Raw genomic sequence first — 25,881 nt, 5'->3', positions numbered from 1 at the left:
ATGGAACATAACCCTTGCTAACTGCATGTCAAACTGCCACAAACAGCAGATGTCATTTAAATACACGAAGCCTCTCACTGCTATACCTAGGTTAGATTTCGTAACATTCTCTTTTCTCAGTCAGATGGCAACCAGATCTCATAAACAATGCCTGCATAGATCACACTACAAAAGTTCAGAAATGAAATATGCATCAAGTTTCAAGATACACTGAATAGTAACGTCTCCCTCTTGCAAACAGAATGCTTTTGTTCAACCCTGTTCATCCATGACTGCTCGGCCCAGAGCATCCAAAGGTCTTTTAATGTCTAGCAGTGAACACATTAGATTCCAAATTCATAAATCATGACAGATAAGCTTAATTTCATACCAATGCTGATTAACTATTTACATTAGAATAAATACAACGTATCCAGTTCCTACTCAACAAATGATGTTTCTGCCTCAAATGATCATCTTCAGGGGCATCCAATAAAAGAAAACTTCGTGTAATTTTACGTGAATAATTTAAATTTGTTTCTTCATTAGTAAAAAACAGATCTGAATATAAACTACCATTAACACTTAAAATATGAGGCAGGATCCAATAATGTACAGAAGTAAAGGCTTTTTAAATGTTGAAAATATTAATTTACGAGGGTACAAATGGAATGAAACTGTTAGTAACCGAATTTGTAACGTAAGTAAGGAGATCTGTAACAATTTGTAATTACTGGTATATTTCTAGACAACGGCAATTTAACACATTACATCAATGAATCAACACAGAACAGAGAAAGCAAAAACCATGAAACAATGTTTCCTATGTGGTTAGTGCTGGAACCTTATAAATACGAGTGAAATAAGGTAATAAATGTGAGGTATACAGCTAATTCAATTCCACTCTTTAGTTTATGACGCAATGCTACAGGCAAGCTAGCAGCGTATGACATCATGCACTTAAGATGTCTGCTGGTAAGAGTCGAGCTGCATATATGAGAGTGTACAGGAAAATGAGGCAGTTAGAAGATAATTCTAATAATGTGCCCAAATGAACAAAGTTAAATGCCGAAAGACAGCACGGATATAGAGAAATACATAAAAACTTTTGCGTTGAATACATGTGTAATTACAATGTCTGCTTGCTAGTCATTGCTCAGTAGCTAATCTTACTTGGTAAACACTTCACAGCTGAATATTCAACTAGTGAACTGCCTTCTGAATCCTATTACACATGAATGAATTATATTCACAAATGAACTCTCTTTTATAAGTTCGGGAGGTCCTAATAGAAGCTACTGGTCTCCTGTATCCGTTGTAGCAGAAGCGCCTGGTGATCCCTACATTCCTCGTATCCACGGAAACCTTTGCTGAATCTTTATTGACATGAGAATGACTTTTAGCGAGCTGATGTCTAGCAAACAGACTTCTGCTTGCTCACTGCTATTCCGACGTTCTGGTGGTGTCTGCCGAAACATTGCCTAGTAAACGATGGTTAGAGCATTTGATACAGACTCTCCTCTGTAAAAACACTACAACACTATCCAACATTTTTAAATGTGGATAACGTGCCCGAAGATGTTTATAAATTAGAAGAAATCAACTGACGTTTTCAACATTAATACTGGGAACCAAGGTTCTGCAATCATTTTTTTATCTTGCCTGGTGTGATAGGGTTGTGTCACAAGAAGTTGAATCACATAAATCTCTTATGTGATTGTGTTTTGTGGCATCTCTGTAGTGGTATGTATATGGTGATCTGATTGACTGAGTGACGTTTTCCNTTATTAACACAAAATTGGACATATTTGATTATACTCTTGATTTAATCTAACAAATAAGTTTATTAAATTTATGTTAGGAAGGGGAAGTATTACAAGTACATTTGATACAAATCATCAGTAAAAGCATCATCACCGTCATCATCAGCTAAAAAGAGCCCTTTTTGTGCCACAGCATTCCTCAAACGATTCTGAGGATGTACCATGCCACAGTGACAACGGACTCATCTAACATGGTCACATCATTGCCATGGTAATTTTCAGATTATTCATCTCACCATTGTATAAGGTGATAAATCAGAAGTACTTACCAGTGGAATCCCTGCTTCTCGAGTCCTGCTCCAAACCTGTTTTGTGTTATTCAAACTGTTGTAACCATATCTGAAAAAGATAAGAGACATACAGCTGTAAGAAAATATCATAAATACAAAGAGTACTACTGTCTTCTCAGATGTGACGCCATGTAGTCTAGCAGCAGTTCACTGATGTTTCGCAAGAACATATGGACATCATCTTCAGAGTCAAGGAGCAGGACAAGCAAGCAGCCAATATATTCCTCCCAAATATCAGCAAATTTCCATCAAACTGTACAATATCACATCCTAGAAGATAGCGCTCCTCACAGTTATTGCTGTGAGAACCTCAAAACACATAAACACACAAATTCCTCACTCAGCATTGCCTCAGTTAATGTTGTTTCATACTACGGTACCATTTCCACAAGGCTCCGTATAAAGTTGCGTTCACTCATTATTATATTGTCGTTCATCCCAGAATTCAAGATAATGGTTGAAGAGGTGGGTTATGCACCTAAATAAGTGTTTAATGTTGATGAAATTGGGCTGTCACATAGCACTTGCTAGTTTCACCTTTGGTCATCAGTTAATATAATACATCATACTAAATGTTAAATAAATACTACTGTAGTTTACAACTGCAAGAATAAACAAGTAGCTACATCTGCATTCATACTGTCTACACTTTAATGCATGTTATGTGGTGAAGAAAGGCTGAGGAACTTAACCTATTTATTATATTTCTTATAGTAAAATGAATCTGCTTAATGTAGTTTCACATAACATCATAGTTTATAAGAACATATTCCCAACATTAAATGAGGACAACATTAAATGGTAAAACAGAAATTTGTACATGAACACGTGTGTTAACATGTCATTTTTAAACCCTACCCCTAAATAATCAACATTAAAAATACAGACTTCTATCTCCTGGGATATAATCCCATGCAGTCCACTGAATGTCAACCAGTGTTTCCGAGGAACATGCCGCCCCCATCTTCAAGCTATGCTTCATACCTGCCTCACAGTGGTTTCTTGCTTGGTTTATTCTTCGACCATACACTGGACGACTTTCCACAGACTACACAACATTATATCCCAGAAGGTAAGATTCTTCATGAGAACCTCAAATCCTACATTAAAAATACAGTTCAAACAACTGTGAAGTCTCTGAACTGATAAATAATGGTAAAAGTTAAAGCTAAAGCTATCCCTGTAACAGGCCATGGAGGCCCATAGGGCCAGTAAGACATCAAGGCTCTAGACAATCAGCTCACAGATGGCAGTAAGGTTGTCAGCCCTACGCTTCGGCCACACTTTACCACCCAGGAATATTCCTGGTACTCATTTCTGTTAGCGGCTGAGTCAACCACAGGGCCATAGTGCGGCTTGAAGTGTTAGGTCAACTGAAAAATTGGACTTCATTGGGAATTGAACCCATGACCTTCCAGCTTGTAGCACAGTGCCTCAACCAACTATGCTACTGTGTGCCCCCAATAAATAATGGTAAAGAAAATAAAATTAGTATAAACATAGAACTGATTTCAAACGTGGTACACAATATTGCCAAGTTGTGGGATATGTGTCACGTATTAAAGCTAATACAGAATAATACCTGAACAGTGCTGAAAACAAGAAGTAGCCGCTACAGCACTACAGACATAGGGCACGTACCCCTGAGAATTTTAAAATTTGGAAAAAAATTTTAAAGAAATTTTTAAACTGGAACTGAAGATTTTAAAAGTGCCAGTTTTTAAAAATCAATTGATGTGTGTAGATTAACAAAGATTTTGTACATATCTGACAGATATCAGCGGGGAGGATTCTGATATATCGAAACCTGTTAGCAACGGAGAAATGAACAATTGGGAAGATTAGGGTTTTTAAATTTTAAACTACGTGCAGTGTAGCAGCTACGTGAGAGTAAACACTTGATGATGGCCATTTACGGCTGAAACATGTAGTATAGAAGAAAGAAAGACGAAAGAACTACAATAAATTGTTGCACTTAGGACAGAGTTTGTGTCATATATTGTCAGAGACCAAGCTTCACACCCATACAAAAATACAGGCAAAATTAAAGTTTTGTACAGTTTAATTTTTATGTTTTCTGACAGCAGATGACCGCTCAACGAAGAGAAATTTGATGAGATCAGTACTTCACTTGAATATTCTCCTTGAAAATCCCTCAATCACCTCACGGAAGAAAACAGTTTTCAAAAACATCAGGACAAACTAGCATAATACTCTTGAAAATGAAACCATATAAGACAAGGTCACTTCAAGATAGCTGTTGTATAATTTATTGGATCAATACTGATGTGAAACTGTAATGTGCAAAGGCACCTGATTCGCCAGATTCTCTCAACCTGTAAGCATCTGTACTGCTTGTCTGTCCCACCTGAACATTTTTCCCCCAGTTCTCAATTGCAATGTAAGTGCATCTCTCATGCATTTATGGATTCAAAGACTGTCAGACATTTCAAGACGCTCAAAACCAAGTGACCCTTATCACTACAGAATCCACATCATTAAAGTCTAACTGTTTCACCGATTACTTAGTGCCTTCTGGGATATGATGCTGTGTAGTCTGGTAGATTGTTACAATTTTTTTGAAGGAATGTACTGCCTCCATCTTCAGGGCAGAAGGAGATGGCCAAAGCATGTTCCTCTGAAACACTGGTATAGATCTACCAAACTACACAGCTTCTCATTCCAGACAACAGCCATCTTCAGCGTCACCAATGTACAGACCTCACCTCCAACTACTCTGATCCTTCTGAACGCATTTATGCAGGATATATCCTAACAAGCTAAGGATGCAATCCTGAAGGCATACCTGCAAAGATGGAATCCCAAGCCCCAGTAAGGAGGCATATATGGCCTTCCAATTACTTCGTATATTGCTGGATAACATTCTGTGGACTAGGACCCAAGAAAATGAAGAAGTCTAGGAGCCCTCCCAGTGTTCGAAACGTTATGGCTGGTGCTGGCTGGAGGATCACCTCTGCAACATCATACCTCTTAAAACTGTGAGGTTCATTACGACCAAACTATAAAAGTGACAGTACTAACAAACAATTCATAGCCAGTAAAACTGGATTATTTATTTAAAATAGATGCCTCAAAAAGAATTTAGGATCATGGCAAGATACCTTACAATATTCAGTATTACTGGGTTCTTGGACTTCGTCCCTTGTCTGGTATTCTAAAAATACTAGAGAACACAATGTTTAAGGAACTGGATCTGTTTCCATCCTTAAGTGATGGGGGAGACACCTACTCTGTTGAGTCCTTACACCAGTCATAACCCTTTAGAATCTAATGATACAATATGTGTAATAACTATACCATAAAGTTATAAGATTTTATGAAATGTAATATGACTGAGACCCTTAATTTTCTCATGTACAAAAAGAAACTATGTATGAAGTACATGCTCCTAATTAAAAAATTCATAAACCATGATTGCAAAGATGTAGTAACATTATGGTAATCAAAACATTTAACAAGACCTGACCCTGAAGACGTTCAATCTCTTTCTTGTTCTTGTGTTACCCTATCATGATACTTCCATCAAATAAATCCTGTAGCAGAGTTACAACAAAATATCTCACTTACCCATAGCATTGCTATTGAGAAGAAACACACCATGGCTTTTCCCACTTTTCTCCATCATCAGATAAAATGGATGACTGCCATAAAGGTTTGCCTGAAAAACAACAAATATATACATGCAATAACAGTGAAGCATTTCAACAGAATAGGCAACTAAGAATTTCGAGATTTGCAGAGAAAACTGTTAAGAGATTTGCCATGCAACAGTTGCAAGGTCTTTCAGAATCCAAATAACAAGACAGTACAGATAATGGAGCGTCCCTAAGAGACTGAGTGATGAAATAGGCTCAAGTAGTAATGTTTCTGACCTGTATTCAAGAGGTAAACAATCTGAATCTTGACTGGACACTAGCTACCCTGACTGAAGTGATTCATGGTTTTCCTCAATCCCTTCATGAAACAAAGATAACTTAAGGGTTAACTACACTGTGAGGGCTGGAAATTATAAGTATACACATGGAGTGAGCCCCAGTGCTGTAATATGCATGCCATGTTCAATATAAACTGTTGATTCAAAAGCATTTTAACAAGGAACAAAAACAAGTACATACCCACAAGGATACTGAAATTGTGATATCAGATGTTTCATTTTCATTATAAACTTTAAAGAAAGTTAGAAAATTTAACTGTTGTAACCCATGCACTCCAGAATGCAGAAGGCTTTGGAGGCTACATACCCAGGAGCAAATTTACTATTCCACTCAGAAACATTCTGTCATGACCCATTCTTTTAAAAATTGTGGAACCGTTCAGAAATCTTAAGACAGAACTGTTGTCTTGTTCCAAAGATGTGTTGACCACTGATGTCTCAGCCAGTCTACCTCTGAATTCTTGTATTTTGTGGCAAGCAGAACTGACTGAGCCACTTTGTCTCTATCACTAATAGAAGGGCAGTTCAAGAGGGTACCAGCACAACAAATAGCCACTAAGGGCATACCTCAACCAACACACAATGGAGAATCATAACACTGCATTGTACTGCATGAGCACAAATATACAATTATTCAAATACCGCTTCTTAGAAAAGAAGTGTGGCCTTATTTTCAGATCCTTACAAATAAGTAGGAAGATGATAAGGAGTTCTAATTGCTAATTCTAATAATATTTGTGAAAATATCTATAATTATATTGGAGATATTAAATTCTGAATTTGCTATTTCCTACAGTATTTACTTCCTTTTGATTACAGCCCTCAGAACTAATTGACATATTCCTCTCTGATTACAAAAGTAAATTTCTTTTTCTGATTTTTCTCATTGGAAAAACAGTGGGCTGCTTCATATTCAGTGTCATCTATGTTCAGGCTTATGCGGTACATTTCAATAGCAGCTGGTGTTGTGTCGGTGTGTATTTATATAAGCCCTACCAAAGAGCTCGGGCAGAATGAGATTCTGGAGTGGTAATGTTCTATAAAATTACCTCTCTCCCCATTCTCTCACAACAACATTAGAGTGGAAATAAAACCAGTCAACCATTCTATTATTTTCCTGAAAAGGGTGTTATTTTAGGGATGTTTTCCAGTGAAGCAGTTTGATCAGGTGGTAACAGCAAAAGTAAGAGTTTAGGGCAACCGTGTCAAACATGCGGCCCCCATAGCCACAAAGTGCGGCCCCTCAATTTTTAGAGCTAATTGATATTAAAATAAATATTAAAATTTTAGTAGAAATATTTTTTGTAAAGACAATTTTCCAACAGCCCAGAAGTCAAGAAGTCTCACGCAGACATAAAGTAGTAGGCTGCAGGAAAAGTGATTCTGAGAATTGCAGAAGCGTCTGTCCAACTAATGGTTTGTAAAGTTTGTGAAGAACAAACTATTGTATTTCAGAAGGTTAATGCACTAAAATCCGCACAGCCTCACCACCCCAAGTATTTCCAAGAATCCTTTTTGGAGGCATAGTAAGAATGCAAGGAGGGTGGCAACTGACAGACAAGTGCAAGGGATTTCTACCTTCAAAACTAGCTTGCAACCCCCAGTCATTGTCTAATGGGCTGCTAGCAAACTTTCACTTGTATGACCATTGAGACAAGATAACCTTCCTACTAGCCCGGTAGTCTCTTGTACATTGTCATTCAGTTCATTTTCACACAGTGACGGGTGCTGATGTTACATTGTGATGAATGTATAAAGGTTACAATTAAACGTTAAATTATCAACTACGAGTTTTCTTGTATATGTACGGGAACTTTTAAGGGGGAATGTCGCTTTCAAAAAATTCAAGTAGCAAAAAAAGAACTATTGAAAGTGAGCGCCATGTTTTTCAAGAAAAAATGGGAAATCGCTTATTTCTGTTGTGAAATAGAAGGTAAAATTACATGTTTGTTTTGTGGGCAAAATATGTGTTCCATTTTAGGTAATTATATTGAAATTATTCCTAAATAACAAATAGAATTAAATTTCCTTGTATCAAAATATAATGTATATTTTTATTTTGAAGTGCGGCCCTGGACTACTATTTATAGGGCTGAGGTGGCCCTCTGTACAAGTTGAGTTTGACATGCCTGGTTTAGGGAGTGGATTCTGGGCAGCTAAGCCGAGATGTCCCCAAAAAGTGGGTGTATATTACACCCACTTCAGTTACACCAAGCCTGGTAAATAGTGGGCCACCAGTAAAATTCAGGGACACTCTCCACATCCCAGCACCCCTGACAATCCTTCATCCTCTCTCAATACAACAAACAGTGTCAGTGGTCACATATGTGGATCAACTGCTCCGTCAAAGCACTAATTTTGCAGTAAGTCAGAAAGATCAATGTAGCTTAACATCTGGCTCTATAGATAAGCACTACATACATGGTGTGTTCAAAAAGTATCAAACCTTCTTTTCTCCGGCATAAACCAATGAAGCGTGGGACGCTCCCTTCAGTGGAGATGTGGAGGAGACATTCATGCGCAGTCGTGAATTTTTTCCTGCCCGCAGAAAGCATCAGTCGCTGGCAGTCGGCCTATGAGTGAGGATGTGTAGTGAGCGCTCACTGGATTTCAGTAAGGTGTAAAATGACGGAACAACATGAGCAGCAATATTGCACCAAATTTTGCCAAAAGCTTGGCGATACCCAAGTGGAAACCATTTGCAAGATTCAACAGGCTTTCAGGGATGATGCCATGAGCAACTCATGGATAAAGGAGTGGTACAACTGCTTCAAAGATGGCCGCACATCAGTGGACAGCGAACCGCGTCCAGGCAGACCCTCAACAAGCCGAAATGAGATGTCATTGAGCAAGTGTGGACTCTGGACATGGAGGACCGTCATATCACAGTCCGAGAACTTGTGAATGAGATAGGGGTAAGCACTGGATAGGTACATTCAATTTTGACCGAGGATTTGGGCATGAGGAGTGTCCCCACGAAATTCGTACCGAAACTGCTAACAATGGAGCAGAAGCAACGCCGTCTGGAAATTGCACAGGACATGCTGGACAATGCAAACAGTAACCACAGGCGATCAGTCGTGGGTTTATGGGTACGACCCGGAAACCAAGATGCGGTCATCCCAGTGGAAACATCCAACATCCCCGAAGCCAAAAAAAGCACGGCAGGTCCGCAGCAATATCAAGGTCATGTTGGCCGTTTCCTTCGACTCCCATGGGGTTGTGCATCATGAGTAAGCACCACAAGGCCAAACCATCACAAAGGAATACTACCAGGAGTCCTTCGTCACCTTCGTGATGCTGTGCAGCGCAAATGACTGGATCTGTGGGCAGTAAAAACTTGGCAGCTCCATCATGATAACGCACCCGCCAATTCTGAGCATCTGATTCAGACTTTCGTCGCCAAACACAACATCCCTGTGGTTCGTCAGGCTCCCTACTCCCCCGACATGGCTCCGTGTGACTTTTGGCTATTTCCCAAGCTGAAAATGCCGCTGAAAGGAACCCAATTTGAGTCAAGAGAAGACATCATGCAGAATGCAACGGCCCGGCTGATCACCATTCCAAAAGACGCATTCCAGAAGTGTTTCCAACAGTGGCGGAAGCGCTGGGAGAAGTGTGTGCATTACCAAAGAGACTACTTTGAAGGGGATTAGGGTTTTGTACCTCCAAATCAATAAATGTATTTCTGCCGACCAAAGGTTCGATACTTTTTTTAACACACCACGTATAATGCAAACTATCAGTTACCTCAGTAATAATTCCAGACTCTTGTCACATAATAACCACTTACATCCCCAGGACCAGGCACAGAAGTTTAAATAAGTACAGTTGCTTTCGCAGGACATCATTAAAACAAGGGTGTAACTAAAACAGCATTCCTAATGAATTTCTGTGAAAACTATGAGGGCCATTCAAAGTTGACCCTGACTTAATTCTTTTTAACAAAAAAAGACATGCCAGAATCGCCAAAGTCTTGCCCCTTTTTGAGATATTCTCCGTTTACCTTAACATATTTTCCCAACATCTCGGCGAGGTACTTATGACAATAGCATACCAGGATCTATTCTTACTGTGTAGCCAGTTCAGGACATGTTGCATTTCAGTTCATCACCAGTTTCAAATTTCTGCCCTCCTGCATGCACTTTCACTGGTCCACACAAATGAAAATCACTGGAGGTTACGTCAGGGCTGTAGAGAGAGTGGCACCCTGTTGCCAATCTGCCGTATCTGGGCAAGCACTGTTATGCAGGAGGTGAGCTTCTGTTGACAGTTCCTGGGTCTCTTTCTTTCCCCGAATTGCTTGGTGAACATTAGTGTGAAGCAAGTTACTGTAATCCTGTGCATTAACTGTAATATCACATGGATGAAAATTAACATCAATCACTTCTTCTGAATCCCAAAACACACTGGCCATCCATCTTGCCAGCTGACACCGGTGTCCTTAACTTCTTTAGGGCCTTCAGAAAACTTACTATATAAACCACAGACACTTGCACATGACAGAGTCTCTTCCCAGCACTGTGCTCTTAACCTGCGGAAAATTTCTGGTTTCACTTTCACTATGAATCTGATGATACAGCACTGCTCTACACTAGGAGTGACAAGGTTACAAGCCATCTTGTACTATTTTTTTTTTATTATTGCTAGTGGGGTGGGACTAAGTCCCTTGTACTGCGGCCACTTCTGGCCTATTGTACCAGCCCCAGATGATAGGTGAGGGTGATTGTGGAGCAACTGGTGGCTTGAAGATGGGCAGGGGAAACCGAAATGCTCGGAGAAAACCTGCCTAAGCGCCACTTTGTCCAACTCTAATTTGCAGAAGCATGGCATATGCCCACCTGCCAGGCAGTGAGTGCACTGCTGCCACCAACTGTCCATAAAAGAGTTTTCTTTTTCCTGGGGCTCACATCTTCAAGAAGAAAATGATTCCAGGTCAACCTTCAAACACGTAAGTATACTTTCCTTTACTTACATTTTCTACGGGTCCATGATCATGGTTGAACATTGTGAATCTCTGCCACTGGACAGAGAGAAGCAGTGTAGATCTGTGTTCCCCAAGGCCATATACATAGCTGGAGGGCAGAAGAGCTGACAATTGCAAGAACTGGTCAGCAAAAATAAGTGCTCCAACATCTTGAGCATCAAAGCTAAAAACGAAAATGTATTAACTCATTATTAGTATTGTATCATATTGTCACATGATTTTATGACTAAAGATGGGGTCTGAATTGGTAATGCTTTTCTCTGGATTCCTGAACTGTCAGCTACCAGCTTCTCATATCAACAGCTCCCAATGGCCAAACCCCAGCAGTTATCTAACTCACTAACTCACTCACTGACTGACTAATGACACTTAACTCCTCACTTGTCCTGCTTATACCATCTCAGCATTGACCACATACAAAACACCATTCTTCTGCTGCTGTTTCCAATTGTTCACACGGAATTGCTGCATTCACGTCTATTGCCATTACCTAGCAAAGGCTGTTGTATAGTCATTTATTTCACAGTCATTGCCTAGCAATAGGTACAAATGCCACAATATGTTAAAATGTTGCTGCATGATTTGGGGGATAAATGAAGACATGTATCTAAAACATCTCTGAGGTTATGTGATACATTAAGCAGGCAAATTCATGGAAGGAAAATTCCATATTCAACAAGACCTCCAGTATGGCAACAGTGGTCCACATTATATGATAAAAATAGCATTACGGAACTTCAAAATGATAAGATAACAAGCAACGTTATTCTCTGATAATGATGCACTGTCAAAGATTAGACAGAGTACATGAATGTCAACAAATTGTGGCCTGGGTAAGACGAAGGCTTTGCTATAAAGTTCCAGGATAAGCCCGAAACCATGCAGGCTGGCTCAAATGATGATTCTATATTTGGTAGGTACTCAGCTGGAATCTTGGCTGGGACATCAACCATCCTCACTGAGATTTCTTGTGGCTTTCCTCAGTTACTCCATGAAAAAGTTGGGACAGTGCCTTAAATTATGCCACAACCACTTGCTTCCACCTAAGTTCAAATTCATTATTCACTAAGCCTCTGACCATGCAGGCTTGTGTAGCTGCTTCATTCAAATTTCAGACAGGACACAAGCTATCCTTATTGTACCTCAATTAGACCATAACTGCTTCCTTCCAAATCCTTTCCGATTCATTATATTCACCAGTCACACCATTCAATGACATAAAGTCTAAGATGTTGAAAGCCTCATCAATTAAACCACAAACTATTATCATCCAGTCATTCAACACTATACAGTCTGAGTTTATGACATCTTCATCAAATAAACTAGAAATAAAAGTTTTCCAGGATGAGAAAGTATAAAAAGGTTTAATCAGGATGACATGAGTCAGAATTAATCTGCAAAGCTGCACAGAGTTGTCCAATGCAAAATCCATCCCAATAACAGATTATTCAGTGTTTTCAGACAAATGATGGGAATTAATTTTAAAATAGGCCACAGCACTTCCTGTCCAGACCCTTCCAAGCTCAAGGCACATGATCATACCATTATTTCATTCGATGCCTCATGACCTCTTCAGATGATAAGAGACAACCTATGAACCAATCAGCCAAACAAAATTCATTCTTCTATGGATAGTACTAGCTTCTCAGATGTGGAGCCATGCTCTCTGCCTGAAATCTACCAACATTTCAGGGTTGAAGAACAAGCCAACAAAGCAAAGAAGCGAGGAGTAAGCAACAAGCAGTCAGCTATGTGTCAAAAAGTAGTACAAATTATAGGCTGGGATAGGAGCCCAGAGTGAACCAACAAAGCAAGGAGAACCATAAACAAATTAGTCCTAAAAAGCTTATTCTTCAACCCTGATGGCAGAAACAACATGTTCATCAGAATATCAACAAACTTCTATCAGACTAAACAGCGCAACATCTCAGAAGATAGTACAACTGCAATCAACGCCATGAAAACTTCAAATGTCACACTCATTCTTTTCCTTTGCTGTTCCTCAAAGTGATTCTGGCTGAAAGGTGCAGTTCCTATATCTGTCTCTATGGTACACAACCAATTATCTGTGCTAATGAAGGAGAAAAGACATACAAATAAATGAAAAACACTTGATATCCCAAGTTCTGCATGTGCTCAGCAGACCCTGGTAAATTTTTTAATACAGAAATTTAGAAATGTATGCATAGCATCTATAAACTCTTCAATTCTCTCAAAAATCATTAAGATTCGTGGAAAAAGTACAGTCGGCATAAAATATTAATTTTATTCTTCTGTATAAATTTGGTTTGAAATATTTCTTGCTCTGACAAATATTTTTCAAATTATGCTACAGATATGTGCACAAATGCACACAGGCATTCATGTGAACTTGCTACTAAAGGTTTCCCATCTAAATGAAAATTGAAACAGTTCAACAATTCTTCATAAAATTCCAAATATAACATTTCATTAAAATCTGTTGAGCAGTTCTAGTTTCTCCATGTGTACAGAATGAAAGATTGGCTGAGCAAATCTAATAGGTGCTCCATTCGACTGCAAATGCTCCAAAAGCTTTACAGTTAAGCTGCAAACAATATATTCCACACACACACACACACACACAACTAGGAGTATGTTGCACATAAGTTCTCTATTAGAGATCACACAGGTAAATGATATTACAATGAATGTGCTGCTTCAATGCAATAGTTTCATGACAGTATGAAAATGAAAAGTTCATTAAGAGAGATGCTCATGACATGGTAGCATGAAGACCCATTGTTAAGTAATGACTCGGCAAACAACACCTGCTCCTAGGCAAAAGATTCCTAACAAGCAATAATTGAACTACAACAATGAGTAGCAGTGTTTTCTATGTGGTCCATGCCTAGGTGTTACAGAGAGGACAGGTTTAAGGTTTAGGGTTTAGTTAGTCAATCAGAAGAGTGAGAGGTCTGTGTGAGATGGCCGCCAGCCTGGGAGTTAGTTGGAGCAATGAGTGAGTTGTGAGACAGTCGCTAGCCAGTAAGGAATGAACATGGAAGCTGAGGAAGCTACAGTGTTGGAAGCCGTTACCAGGTGACAACCAGTGAAGATACAGCAGAATGAGAAGACACAGTGCGTAATGTAGTGAACTGCAGAGTATAAATTAGCGATAGTGCTTTTGTTACTTGTAGTTACAATCTGTACAATCTGTAAGTGTTTAATAAATCCAATTACAAATCCAAACCCCACCTATAGTAATTCATAGATGTGACAGTACAAGGGAACTGTAAAAAAATATTACAGTATCGTGTTCTGTTATGAAGTAATGGAAAAGCTAATAATTCTTACAGAGCCAAGACTGACTTGGGTAAAAGCATTACAAAGTACTATATATATTATATTACTCTGTCCAAAAAGTATCCGACCTTGGGCCAGGAAAGAAAAGTTCTGTATCTGGGTGGTTACAAAACCTAATCGCCTTCAAAGTAGGCCCCTTGTGACTCCACATACTTAGCCCAGTGGTCCTTCCATCACTGGAAGCAATTCTGGAAGGCTTCTTTTGGAATGGTGTGCAGCTGCGCCGTCGTGTTCTGTATGATGTCCTCGCGGCTGCCAAAACAGCAGCCTTTTAGCAGTGCTTTCAATATCGGGAAAAGCCAGAAATCACAAGGAGCCATTTCAGGAGAGTAGGGAGCCTGGCGAACCTGCGGAATGCCGTGCTTGGCCAGGAAACCCTGGATCAGGTGTGATGAATGAGCTGGGGCACTGTCATGATGCAGCTGCCAGTTGTGTGCGTCCCACAGCTCTGGTCTCTTGTGCCGAACTGCATCACGAAGATGGCGGAGGACTTCTTGGTAGTACTCCTTATTGACAGTCTGGCCTAGTGGTGCATACTCATGATGCACAACACCCCGGTAATCAAAAAAAAATAGTCCGTATCACCTTCACATTGCTCCAAACCTGTTGTGCTCTTTTGGGCCTTGGGGATGTTGGATGTTTCCATTGTGATGCCTGGACCTTGGTTTCCGGGTCATATCCGTACACCCACGATTCGTCACCAGTGATCACAGTCTTCAGGAACTCAGGATTCCTGTTGGCGCACTCCAGCATGTCCTGCACGACCTCAAGACAAAGTTGTTGCTGCTCTGGTGAAAGCAGCTTGGGCACAAATTTTGCCGCCACTCTTCACATGCCCAAATCCTCAGTATAAATTGTGTTTGAGGAACCTCTGCTGATCCCAACCTCATCAGCAACCTCACGGACGGCCAAACGAAGGTCCTCCATGATCAGTGTCCGCACTTTTTCAATGAAATCACCATTGAGAGTCTCCCGGAATGCTGCTCACTGTCCGCAGACGTACGGCCATGTTCAAAGTGGTTGAACCACTCTTTAATTTGAGTGACCCCCACTGCATCATCACCGAAAGCCTGCTGAATTTTGCGAATTGTTTCCACTTGGGTATCCCTAAGTTTCTGACAAAACTTAATGCAGTATTGCTGCTCCAAGCGTTCTGTCATCTTGAGCAAAACAAGAATGCGAAGAACACATGTTACACCACTTCGCTATCTGGCAGCCACAGACGCATCCGGCAGTGTTGCGATTAAGCAAAAAATCACACATGCACATGAAAGACCCTTCTACCACTATGCTCAGTTTCCCCACCCCTTTGGCCATTACTTACCGTGGAAAAAAATAAAGTCGGATACTTTTTGGACATACGGTATATATATATACAGGATTTCTACAAACTTAAACAGTCTAAATATATCATAACAATAACTTCTATCTGCAGGAATACGTTTGAAAGATAACTTACATAACCATGTTGTCACTACTTCTTGTAACTTTAAATCCAGTCTTGGTCTTGTCCAGCTGCACCTTGTAGTCCATGTTGGGTAAATTATGTTCCACTACTGGAACCTCCGGATATGGAGGCTCAAACCGACTGTGGAGTGGATCCACAATCTGAAACACAACACTGGAATATGAGCACTTGTCATAATACTCTTGATATTCCTATGTTCCTACAGATCACTGCTCAAGCACATGTCTCAAAATGGTGACCACTGGCTTGGATATAACTCTCAAAAAGTAACTTCCAACCAATAAAACTGTTATCATTAAAAACTGTCAAAATAATACATGGCTCACTTCACTCTAAGCAATTAAGACTTAAAAATACAAAGAAATGACATGGGAAAGTTCTCCTACTTCCAGAAATGCGTAATAATGAAAAACAGAAGCAATGAATCCAGAGACAAGGTGTGTTTTTCAAGACAGTTTCATGCACCTGTTAAAATCAAAGTGAAATGAATTAAACACAATGCGCCTAATCCTGAAACTACAAACAAAATTACTGACTCTGAGAAATTAAGAAAACAAACAGCCACGAAATGAGAGCTTAATCCATAAGACCACACCACAAACACTGCATCCCTGGTATAAGATACTTGTGATATCAATAAAATCTGGTTCCCAACCTCTTCTGGCTCATAGATAGGCAAAAAGCAGTAAGATTTTAAGGTGTGGTACAACCGCAAATAAAGGGGTAAAGGTAAAGTTGTCCCTGTGCTCAATTAATTAAACACTATGCCATAAAGGTGTATGGTGGGGTGGATGTATAGATCCACATTTTCTTGACCTCAGCACTAGCTGGAGGTGAGTGGTCTGCTTCATGCCCCGGCCACTTTACCCCTGGGGAAAGAACCCCCAGTACCCATCGGATAGGAGGTTGGGTGGGCCCAAGAGCCAGTCTGGACAATTTGGAGAAGAGAAAATTCTTGACCCTACTGGGACTCTTAACTCCGATCCCTCAGTCGTCCAGCCCGTAATCAATCGCTATACTGACTATATTACCCCAGCTCAACAACCACAAACAGGTCAAGTAAATCATCCAACACTGTACATGCAAACATAGTAAAGATAAACAGCGGCATGCACACAGGGAACCTGCACAGATGTCAAGAATGGTGGAGCTATACCTCCACCCTCCCACCCATCTTCACGTCATGTTGCTTAATTAATTAAGTATACGGAGAAAATAACCTTAATTTTATTATCTTCCATCAAGCATTGAAAGTTTATATTACACTATCACAGTCTCTACACCATCTCTACCAAGTCATTTCCTACTCTCAGAAGTCTTGCAAATGAAGAGAATGTTGCCTTCAAATAATTACTTTGTTCTGGATCACATATTCTTCTTCTGAGATGTCTGTAATGCGGTACAGTCACTATTTTTTGATATATTCATACTGGTACCTATACTAAGCACTGTATTTGTATAAGAGCTCGAATAGCTCGTTCACAAGCTGGACAGCCAATGAAACAGGGTTCAATTACCAGCAGGGGCGAGAGAGAAAGATGCACACATGCTCCACCCCCCCCCTCTTCAGACGGGCTCTTTGGCCAACCCAGCCTCCTACACAATGGGTACTGGGGGCTCTTTCGCTGGCAGTCAAGCAGCATGGGTGTAAAGTTGACGACTCACCTCCACCTAGTGTTAAGGTCAAGAATGCTGGAGCTATACCTCCACTTCCTTATATACACTATGGCATGGTGTTTAATTATTTACATGCAGGGAAAACTTTACCTTATCATCACCATTACTGTGTTTGTATTGTGACAGTAACATTGCTTTATAAAGGAACTACTGAATGTAAATAAATTCTACCCAGAAAAGTACAATCTTCTGGGTGGTAATGCCATGTAGCTGGAAGAGCATTGCCATTCTGGAGCAACATAATGCAGCATTAGCCTGGTTCTCCTTGCTTCTTGCTTGGCTTGCGCTTCAACACAAAGGCGATATGCTCCTCCCAGAATGTTGGGGCTGTCTCCAAACTACATGGGACCACATCACAGAAGACAGTATTCTTCATAGTCATCGCCAGGAGAAACTCAAATTCAGCACACTGTCATCTGTTCTGTACCAACACACAATCCCAAAATATTTCCTTATGATTGGTTATTCTTCAAACATTTTTCAAAAATGTTCAAAAATCAAAATAATGTTACCTACAGCCATAACTTCAAGGAATTTTAAAAGACTAACATTAACATAAGAGATGAAGTGAAGGGAGGCTGGAGAAAATTACATAATGAGGAGCTTCATAACTTGTACTCTTCGCCATGTATAATTAGAATGATCAAGTCAAGCAGGGTGAGATGGGCAGGGCATGTAGCACAAATGGTGAAGAGGAATGCATATAGGATATTGGTGAGAAAGCCAGAAGGAAAGAGCCACTAGGAAAACCAGGATGTAGGTGGGTGGACAATATTAAAATGGATCTTAGAGAGATAGGATGGCATGGTATTGACTGGATTACTCTGGCTCAAGAAAGGGACCAGTGGAGTGTTCTTTTGAACACAGTAATGAATCTTTGGGTTCCATAAAATGCTGGGAAATCCTTGAGTAGCTGCACAATTGCAGCTTCGCAAGAAGGGGTCAGCTCCATGAGTGAGTGAACATTAAAGCAAGAAGGCTTTGCCTTTACCTTTATACGAAGTCGCTGTTCTGCTTCATATCTGATATCCATCCTAATCACTTCTACATCATCAGGATATGGCGATTTGAATGTTCTTTGAAGAAATGAAACTGAACCAGAAGGTGTTTCAGTTATGTTGATGAATCTATAACCACCATAAGACAGAGGATAAAAGCAGTATGGGACATTAAATGCAGTATTTTGTGTCCTGTTGTTTTGATTGCGCTCTTTATTCAATAGTTTCTTCTTTTTTGGAACCCAACAACATCCTCTTGCCTTGCAACGTGATTCATTTGTCCCATCTTCTGGATAGCAATCAAATTTGAGTTCATCTGAAACTTTTGCACACTGTTTGAAAGAAGCACTTTTTGGTGGACGAATGACAGGGCTGGAAGAAACGCTGTTATTATGTGCCACTTTTTCAACAACTTGTCTCATTATGTTGTGGAAAACCACTGTATTTTCCCTTTCTTGCATGATTTCTTTCCTTGGGTTAGAATGGCTATGATCTGTCATAACACGATTAAATTCGTTGGATGGCCACTGAGAATTAAGACGGTGAAAGAAATGTAACAGATTTACAATAGGGATAACCATAAACAGTATGATTACAAGTAACAATATTAGAAATGTTGATACATTTTGGCGCGGACATTTTGAGTCATCAGGAGTGAGTTTCGTTGTTGAAGAGTAATGTACATTCAGTCTGTTAAATTCGGCACCAGATGTTTCTTTCATCACAGAACTTCTATTATCATTCATTTTCTGTTCGTTAAAACCTGAATCGATGGGCTGGGTTTCATCTGTCTTAACACCTCCAAAATTGGTCATTTTCCTAAAAATATTTTTTATCGCTCCCTGCATTTTTAATTTTCTAATCTTTACTACTCGACACTAGTCCTCAATCTTCGATTCTCATTAAGGATTACAGTAACAGAAAACAGTACTGCATTTATCCCATCAACGCAAACACAAAAGACAAATACATTCAGGACTTCACTATACAGTTAAAAGCTTAAACAAACACAAAAACGATCTCACAATCTAACATAGCCAAGAAACGTAACATCATGGAACCGTTGTTTGGATCATTTAGTTGAAACGCCACGAATGAACCACTGCATCACAACGATCACAACACCACTTCCTTATAAAACGCCGAAATTAAACTGACACCAACGTTGCAATGGTTGCAATCGTTGCAATATTTCCGCGGTTCCAAACGTTTCAAGCGTGGATTGGGACGGTTCAAAGATTAACGACAGTCCTCTTAGTCATTCTTACAATTAGTCATCTGTGCTATACACTGATCAGCCATAATAATCGGTCATCAGTGTCACCAAACACGCCAAACACACAACCATAGCCATGTAATTTATATCCGCACCAACCGAAACAGTGTCTTCTAGACATACCGAAAGTAAGTTTTAATTTTATAGCTGAATTAACGTATTAGAATGCTAATGACACTGAATGTATTACCAAGATAACGTTATGGCTAGTTTGATCCGCGTTGTGCTGGTGTACATTCAGAGGTTCAGAGGGCTCTATCACACTAATTATACATACCTTAATAAAGGTTATATACGGAAAATATCTAAGTTTATTCGAAATGTAAATGGATACGAGATTTGGTACTTGGAATGTTAGAAGTATGTATAGGGCAGGTTCGCTCTGGGCAGTGGCGGAAGAAATCTAAAAAATATAAGTTAGATTTAGTGGGAGTACAGGTCAGATAGATGATCCGGTAACTGTATCTAATGCTCTTTCCCGATATGACAAAGACAAATGGCTGGCTGCCATGGATGATGAATACAAATCTTTGATGAAAAATAGTGCATGGGTGTTGGTAGACAAACCAAACAATGCAAATATAGTCAGCTGTAAATGGGTCTTTAAATTGAAGAAAGATGCGGGTGGAAACAACCGTTACAAAGCTAGATTGGTTGCCAGGGGGTTTTCTCAGAAAGAAGGTATTGATTGTGATGAAACCTTCGCGCCGGTAATTAGGCGAGAAACTTTTAGGCTGTTGATTAGCCTGGCAGTCAAATTGAAGTTGAATGTATATCACATGGATGTGAAAACAGCGTTTCTAAATGGGGACTTACATGAGGTATTGTTCATGAAACAGCCTGAATCTTTTGTTTTGAAAGGAGAGGAGACAAAAGTTTGTTACAGAAATCAATTTATGGTTTGCAACAAGCATCACGAATGTGGAATAGAAAGATACATGGTGCTTTAATGGAGTTTAAGCAGTCCAAACATGAACCATGTGTGTATTATTTTTGGAGAGATAAGACCGTTGTTATTATTGCATTATATGTTGATGATCACTTCATTTTATCAAATGATGAACAAAAGACTCGGGAAGCGAAGAGAGCTTTGATGAGTGAATTTGAAATGGTAGACCTAGGAAAAGCAAGATTATGTTTAGGAATGAATATTTCCTATGACGAGGAGACTGGTTCCATCTCCTTAGACCGAAAACATTACGTTAAGCAATTATTGGAGAAGTTTGAGATGTCTGATGCGAGACCTGCAAAAACGCCAATGGAAAAAACTTAAGACTGGAAGTAGGTGATAAAGGGAATTTACCTGACATGCCTTACCAAAGCTTAATAGGTTGCCTAATGTATATAGCTATAAGTACAAGACTGGATATTTGTTACACGGTAGGCTGTTTAAGCCAGTTTAATAATTGCTACACAGTAGAGCACTACAAGTATGCAAAGCGAGTATTGAGGTATCTAAAGGGCACTTGTGACAAGAGTCTAGTTTTTTCACCCAAAGATGACAGTATTGATGGATTTGTGGATGCAGATTGGGGTGGTTGCTCAATGGATAGACGTTCATACTCTGGATTTATCTTTAAGTTAAGTGGAGGAGCTGTATCTTGGGGTAACAAGAAGCAAGATTGTGTTGCCCTATCTAGCACTGAATCAGAGTACATTGCGTTATCTGAAGGTGCAAAGGAAGCTATTCATCTTAAGGGCTTGTTGGATGAATTGATGAATGTAACAAGTAACCGTATAATTATGCATTGTGGTAATCAAGGTGCTATAAAGTTTGCTAACAACCCCATATTTCACAAGCGTACAAAGCACATTGAAATAAGATATCACTTTATAAGGAAGGCTGTGGAAGATGGTATTGTAAAGTTGTGTATTTGTCAACAGATAACATGATAGCCAACATTATGACAAAAGCCTTATGTTATCCACTGCATTCTAAGTTTATGCAAATGATGGGCATGTAGGTCAGACTTATTACAATGTATATGATTACCATTGTGTTTTTTTGTACTATTTGTATGTTGAAAATTTAAGAGGGCATGTTGAGAGTAGAGCATTAGGTAAACTATTGCCATCTATGTTCTTTATCTCTGCTATTCCGTTTCCGGTTCAGTTACATTTCTTGTATCGTGTTGAGAAGATCTCATAAACAGATTTGTTCATGATATCCACTAGCTATTTATCAACCCTGCAATAATCCTATCAGATATGAACTTTGCACCATCAGTAATGAAGACATATTCGCTAATTTACTAACAATTTTGTTATGCGTTAATACGTATTGTGAAATAAGACCTCGACGAGGTATGGTTTCCACTTCCCATTTTCAGGCGTTCTTTTTACAGCCGCTTGAAGAAACTGAACAAAATGAAGACAGCGGCTTGCCCTTATCTTCGAAGCAGTGTGTTTTACCATGTCAGCAGTAGTGACTGGTAGTGACTGCTGAATGTCCACCAATCAGAAGAGAGACTGCCACCTAGTCGTGTTTCTTTTAATTTGCTCAATGAGGGGTGGAGTCCAACTGGGAGAACTCCGCACGGCGGTCACTGATTGGCCTATTGTAGCCTGCCCCAGGTGATTATGATGCAGAATTTAGTGGAATGAATATTGGCAGGGGAAACCGAAGTACTTACTTACTTCATGGAGCTCAGCCCTTCTGCAGCTAATCAAGAATTTCCCAGCATTTTATGGAACCCAAAGGTTCATTACCGTGTTCACAAGAGACCTCCACTGGTCCCTATCCTGAGACAGATCTATCCAATCCACACGATCCCATCCTATCTCTCTAAGATCCATTCTAATATTGTCCAGCAACCTGTGCCTTGGTCTTCCCTGTGGTCTCTTTCCTCCTGCCTTTCCCACCAATATCCTATACGCATTCCTCGTCTAATTATACTTGGAGAAGAGTACAAGTTATGAAGCTCATCATTATGCAGGTTTCTCCAACCCTCTGTCACTTCATCTCTCTTCGGTCCAAATATTCTCCTCAACACCCTGTTCTCAAACACCCTCAGTCTATGTTCCTCCCTTAATGTCAGAGACAAAGCTTCACACCCATACAGAACCACAGGCAAAATTACAGTCTTGTATATTCTAATTTTTATGTTTTTGGACAGCAGACAAGAAGGCAAAAGGTTCTGGACTGAATGGTAGCAAGCATTACCCAAGTTCAATTTCCTCTTAATTTCCTCCTCAATCAGGTTTCAATCTGTTATTGTTGTTCCCAAATATCTGAACTGTGCCACATTTTCAAAACATCTGTTTCCTATCTTTATGTCATGATTTTGCCCTGCATTTTAGTGATGAGACAGTAACATATTGTGACGTGTCGGGTGTATAGGCGACAAGTAAATTCATGCCTTATTGGATATAGTGAATTTTATTTCCCATTCGCTCTTACAATTACACAAATTACAATCTGACAATTACTGCCATCGGCAGTATCACAAATACTGTACTGCAATTAACTGGTGACTGACTCGTAACTAGAGAACTGGAGAACTAACTTCGGCCGCTGATACACTTTAACTTGTTCACTGCTGACTGGAGAACTGTCTTCGGCCGCCGATACACTTTAACTCGAGAACTTGAGAACTGACTTGTAACTAACTGTGAATAGTCTTCGCTGCTCCTTATGTAGCCTCGTTCTGGACAATACAGAAAACAGCCACGTAATGGGCGCCACTGTTGTCTGGCGCTGTGTTTACAGGTGTTACTGGTAACGCTGTCGGGAGTTGTTTACTGCTGCATAGCAACCGCGGCATCTCTTGGCCACATCACCGCTGGCGGGGCAGGGGAAGGAGTGTTGACCCGCCTGCTACCCTAGTAACGACAACGGTGTTACGTCACCGCTGGCGGGGGGAGGGGTGTCCTGCATTGCGCAACACGTCACAATATAATAAGTTTTCTCTGTGTTTACTTCTAAACCAACCTCTTTACTTGCGTCAATTAAAGTCTGTATGTTTTCCTTTATGGTATTGTGACTTATTTGCACTATGCAGGACACCCCCTCCCCAGCGGTGACTTAACACCTTCGGAGCATTGCCGTTGCTATGGTAATAGGCCTGTCAACACTCCGCCCCCTACCATGGTGACGTGACCAAGGGATGCCGCGGTTGCTATGCAGCAGTAAACAACTCCCGACAGCGTTGCTAGGCTATCGGCAAACAGGGCATCAGGCAACAGCGGTACCTATCACGTAACTGTTTTCTGTCTTGTCCGTGACGAGGCTAAATAACACTATTCAGCAGCGAACACTATTCAGAGCAGTTAGCAGTGAGTAGTAAGTGATTAGTTAATGAGTGGTGAATATTGAGCCAGTTACTAGAGAAAGAGTAAGCAGTTAATTGCAGTCTAGTATTTGTGGTACTGCTGATGGCAGTAATTGTGAGATTGTAAATGGTGTGATTGTAAGAGCGAATGTGCAATAAATTCGCTCTGTCGGGTACGGTGTGAAGTTATTTGTCGCGTTATATACCCAAAACGTGATGACAGTATCTACATTATCACCCAGTAGATTCACATCATCAGCATAGACCAACAGCTGATGTGCCCCGTTTAATTTCAGTACCACCTGGTTTCCCTGAACCATCCTAATGGCATTCTCTAAAGCAAAGTTGGAAAGGAGTGGCGATAAAGCATCTCCTTGTTTTAGACCATTCTGGATACGAAATTTGTCAAACAGATGTTTACCTACACAGACTTTACTATACGTTTCGTTTAAACACATTTTAATGAACCTAACCAGTTTCACGGGTATCCCAAACGCCATCAGAATATTGTACAATGCTTCCCTCCTAACTGAATCATAGGCTTTCTTGAAGTCTATGAATAGCTAATGTACTGTCTCATCGTACTCCCATTTTTTTCTCCAATATTTGACAAAGGCAAAAGACCTGATCTGTAGTTGATCTGTTATGTCGAAACCCACTAACTCTTTGACTGGCGCGGGCGTGTTTTAACGCCCGGACGATGCCAGCCATTCCCTGGCATTGGCGTGTTTTAACGCTTTGACAATCTCTTCCCTTCTTTGCTCTCTTGGCACTCATCAACCAAAGACATATATATGATAGTTTTTGTGCATGTTTGTAAAGAACCCTTGTAAACTTTGTGGGGGTCTATATTACTGTCAGAACCCTCTGAGAAGGAAAAGGTCAGAAAATATTTCACATTCATTCGGTTTCACCTTGGCTTCTTGCAGCAAGTGTCTTCGTGTTTCTACAGACCAGTTAGAAAATGTCGTGAACGAGATTTGTTCTGATGATAGTGGCGATGAAATAATGATTCCTGAATTAGATGAAGTTGATAGTGACAATAATACAGTGATAGACAGTGATCCACAGGACAGTAGTCATGAACATTTACCTACCACGAGTGCGGTGCCTGACACGCCCATCTCATGAACGTACGGAGACATTGTACCAACAAAAGTTCCATTTGCTAGTAGTTTCGGGATCAAAATTGATATAACACATAAAATGCATCCCTTTTCATTGATTAAAATTTTTTCTGGATGACGACTTGGTAAATCACATCACTACTGAAACCAATCGCTATGCTCACCAGCACTTCAACACACATGAGTTAGCTCCTCACTCTCGAAAACACAATTACAAATATGTCACATCAGATGAAATCTGGACATACTTAGGATATGTGTTCATGACAGGAATCGACAAACGCCATGAAATTGAAGAATATTTGTCCACTAGGCCCCTATTTCACACTCCAAGGTATGGACAAAACATGTCTTTGCGGTTGAGTAGTTTCATTCTATTCAAAAAGAACACAACAAACGAAAAATACAAGAAGAGAAATTACAAATTCAAAGATTTTATATTGGACTGTGTAGAAAACTGACTGAACCAAACAAACAGGGTGGAGAGGGAGAAGAGTCAAGGAGTGAATACGAATCTATTGCGTCCGACTCGAGTGCAGTCATGCCTCCGCCCGCGACCCTGAAAAGACAACCAGTGAAAGAGCCAGCAAATCGTCTAGAGGTTGGCCTGAAAATTCACAAAATGGTCCATGTTCCTCCCAGTAACAATAAGAAGAATGGTGCCCTGAGAAAGTGTCGAGTGTGTGCTAAGCACAAGATTAGAAAA

The 25,881-nt window shown here is 40.1% G+C and overlaps 1 protein-coding gene across 1 annotated transcript in view; it reads right to left on the bottom strand.

Moving 5' to 3' along the window:
- LOC111866672 (lysosomal alpha-glucosidase-like) overlaps window positions 1–19,707 on the bottom strand; it is a 45,631-nt gene extending 25,924 nt beyond the window's left edge. The window contains 7 exon segments of the mRNA XM_023855851.2: window positions 2,072–2,141; window positions 4,899–4,959; window positions 4,962–5,066; window positions 5,681–5,771; window positions 11,023–11,197; window positions 15,818–15,966; window positions 18,495–19,707. Of these exon segments, the coding sequence (XP_023711619.1) occupies window positions 2,072–2,141; window positions 4,899–4,959; window positions 4,962–5,066; window positions 5,681–5,771; window positions 11,023–11,197; window positions 15,818–15,966; window positions 18,495–19,349 (1,506 nt within the window). The 5' untranslated portion in view covers window positions 19,350–19,707.
- Between the last annotated feature and the right edge of the window lie 6,174 nt (window positions 19,708–25,881).

Source organism: Cryptotermes secundus, unplaced genomic scaffold (genome assembly GCF_002891405.2).
Source record: "Cryptotermes secundus unplaced genomic scaffold, Csec_1.0 scaffold54, whole genome shotgun sequence".
Classification (NCBI taxonomy): Eukaryota; Metazoa; Arthropoda; class Insecta; order Blattodea; family Kalotermitidae; genus Cryptotermes; species Cryptotermes secundus.
Note: the sequence above shows the minus strand (reverse complement) of the source record. Positions and strands in the feature narration are given on the sequence as shown.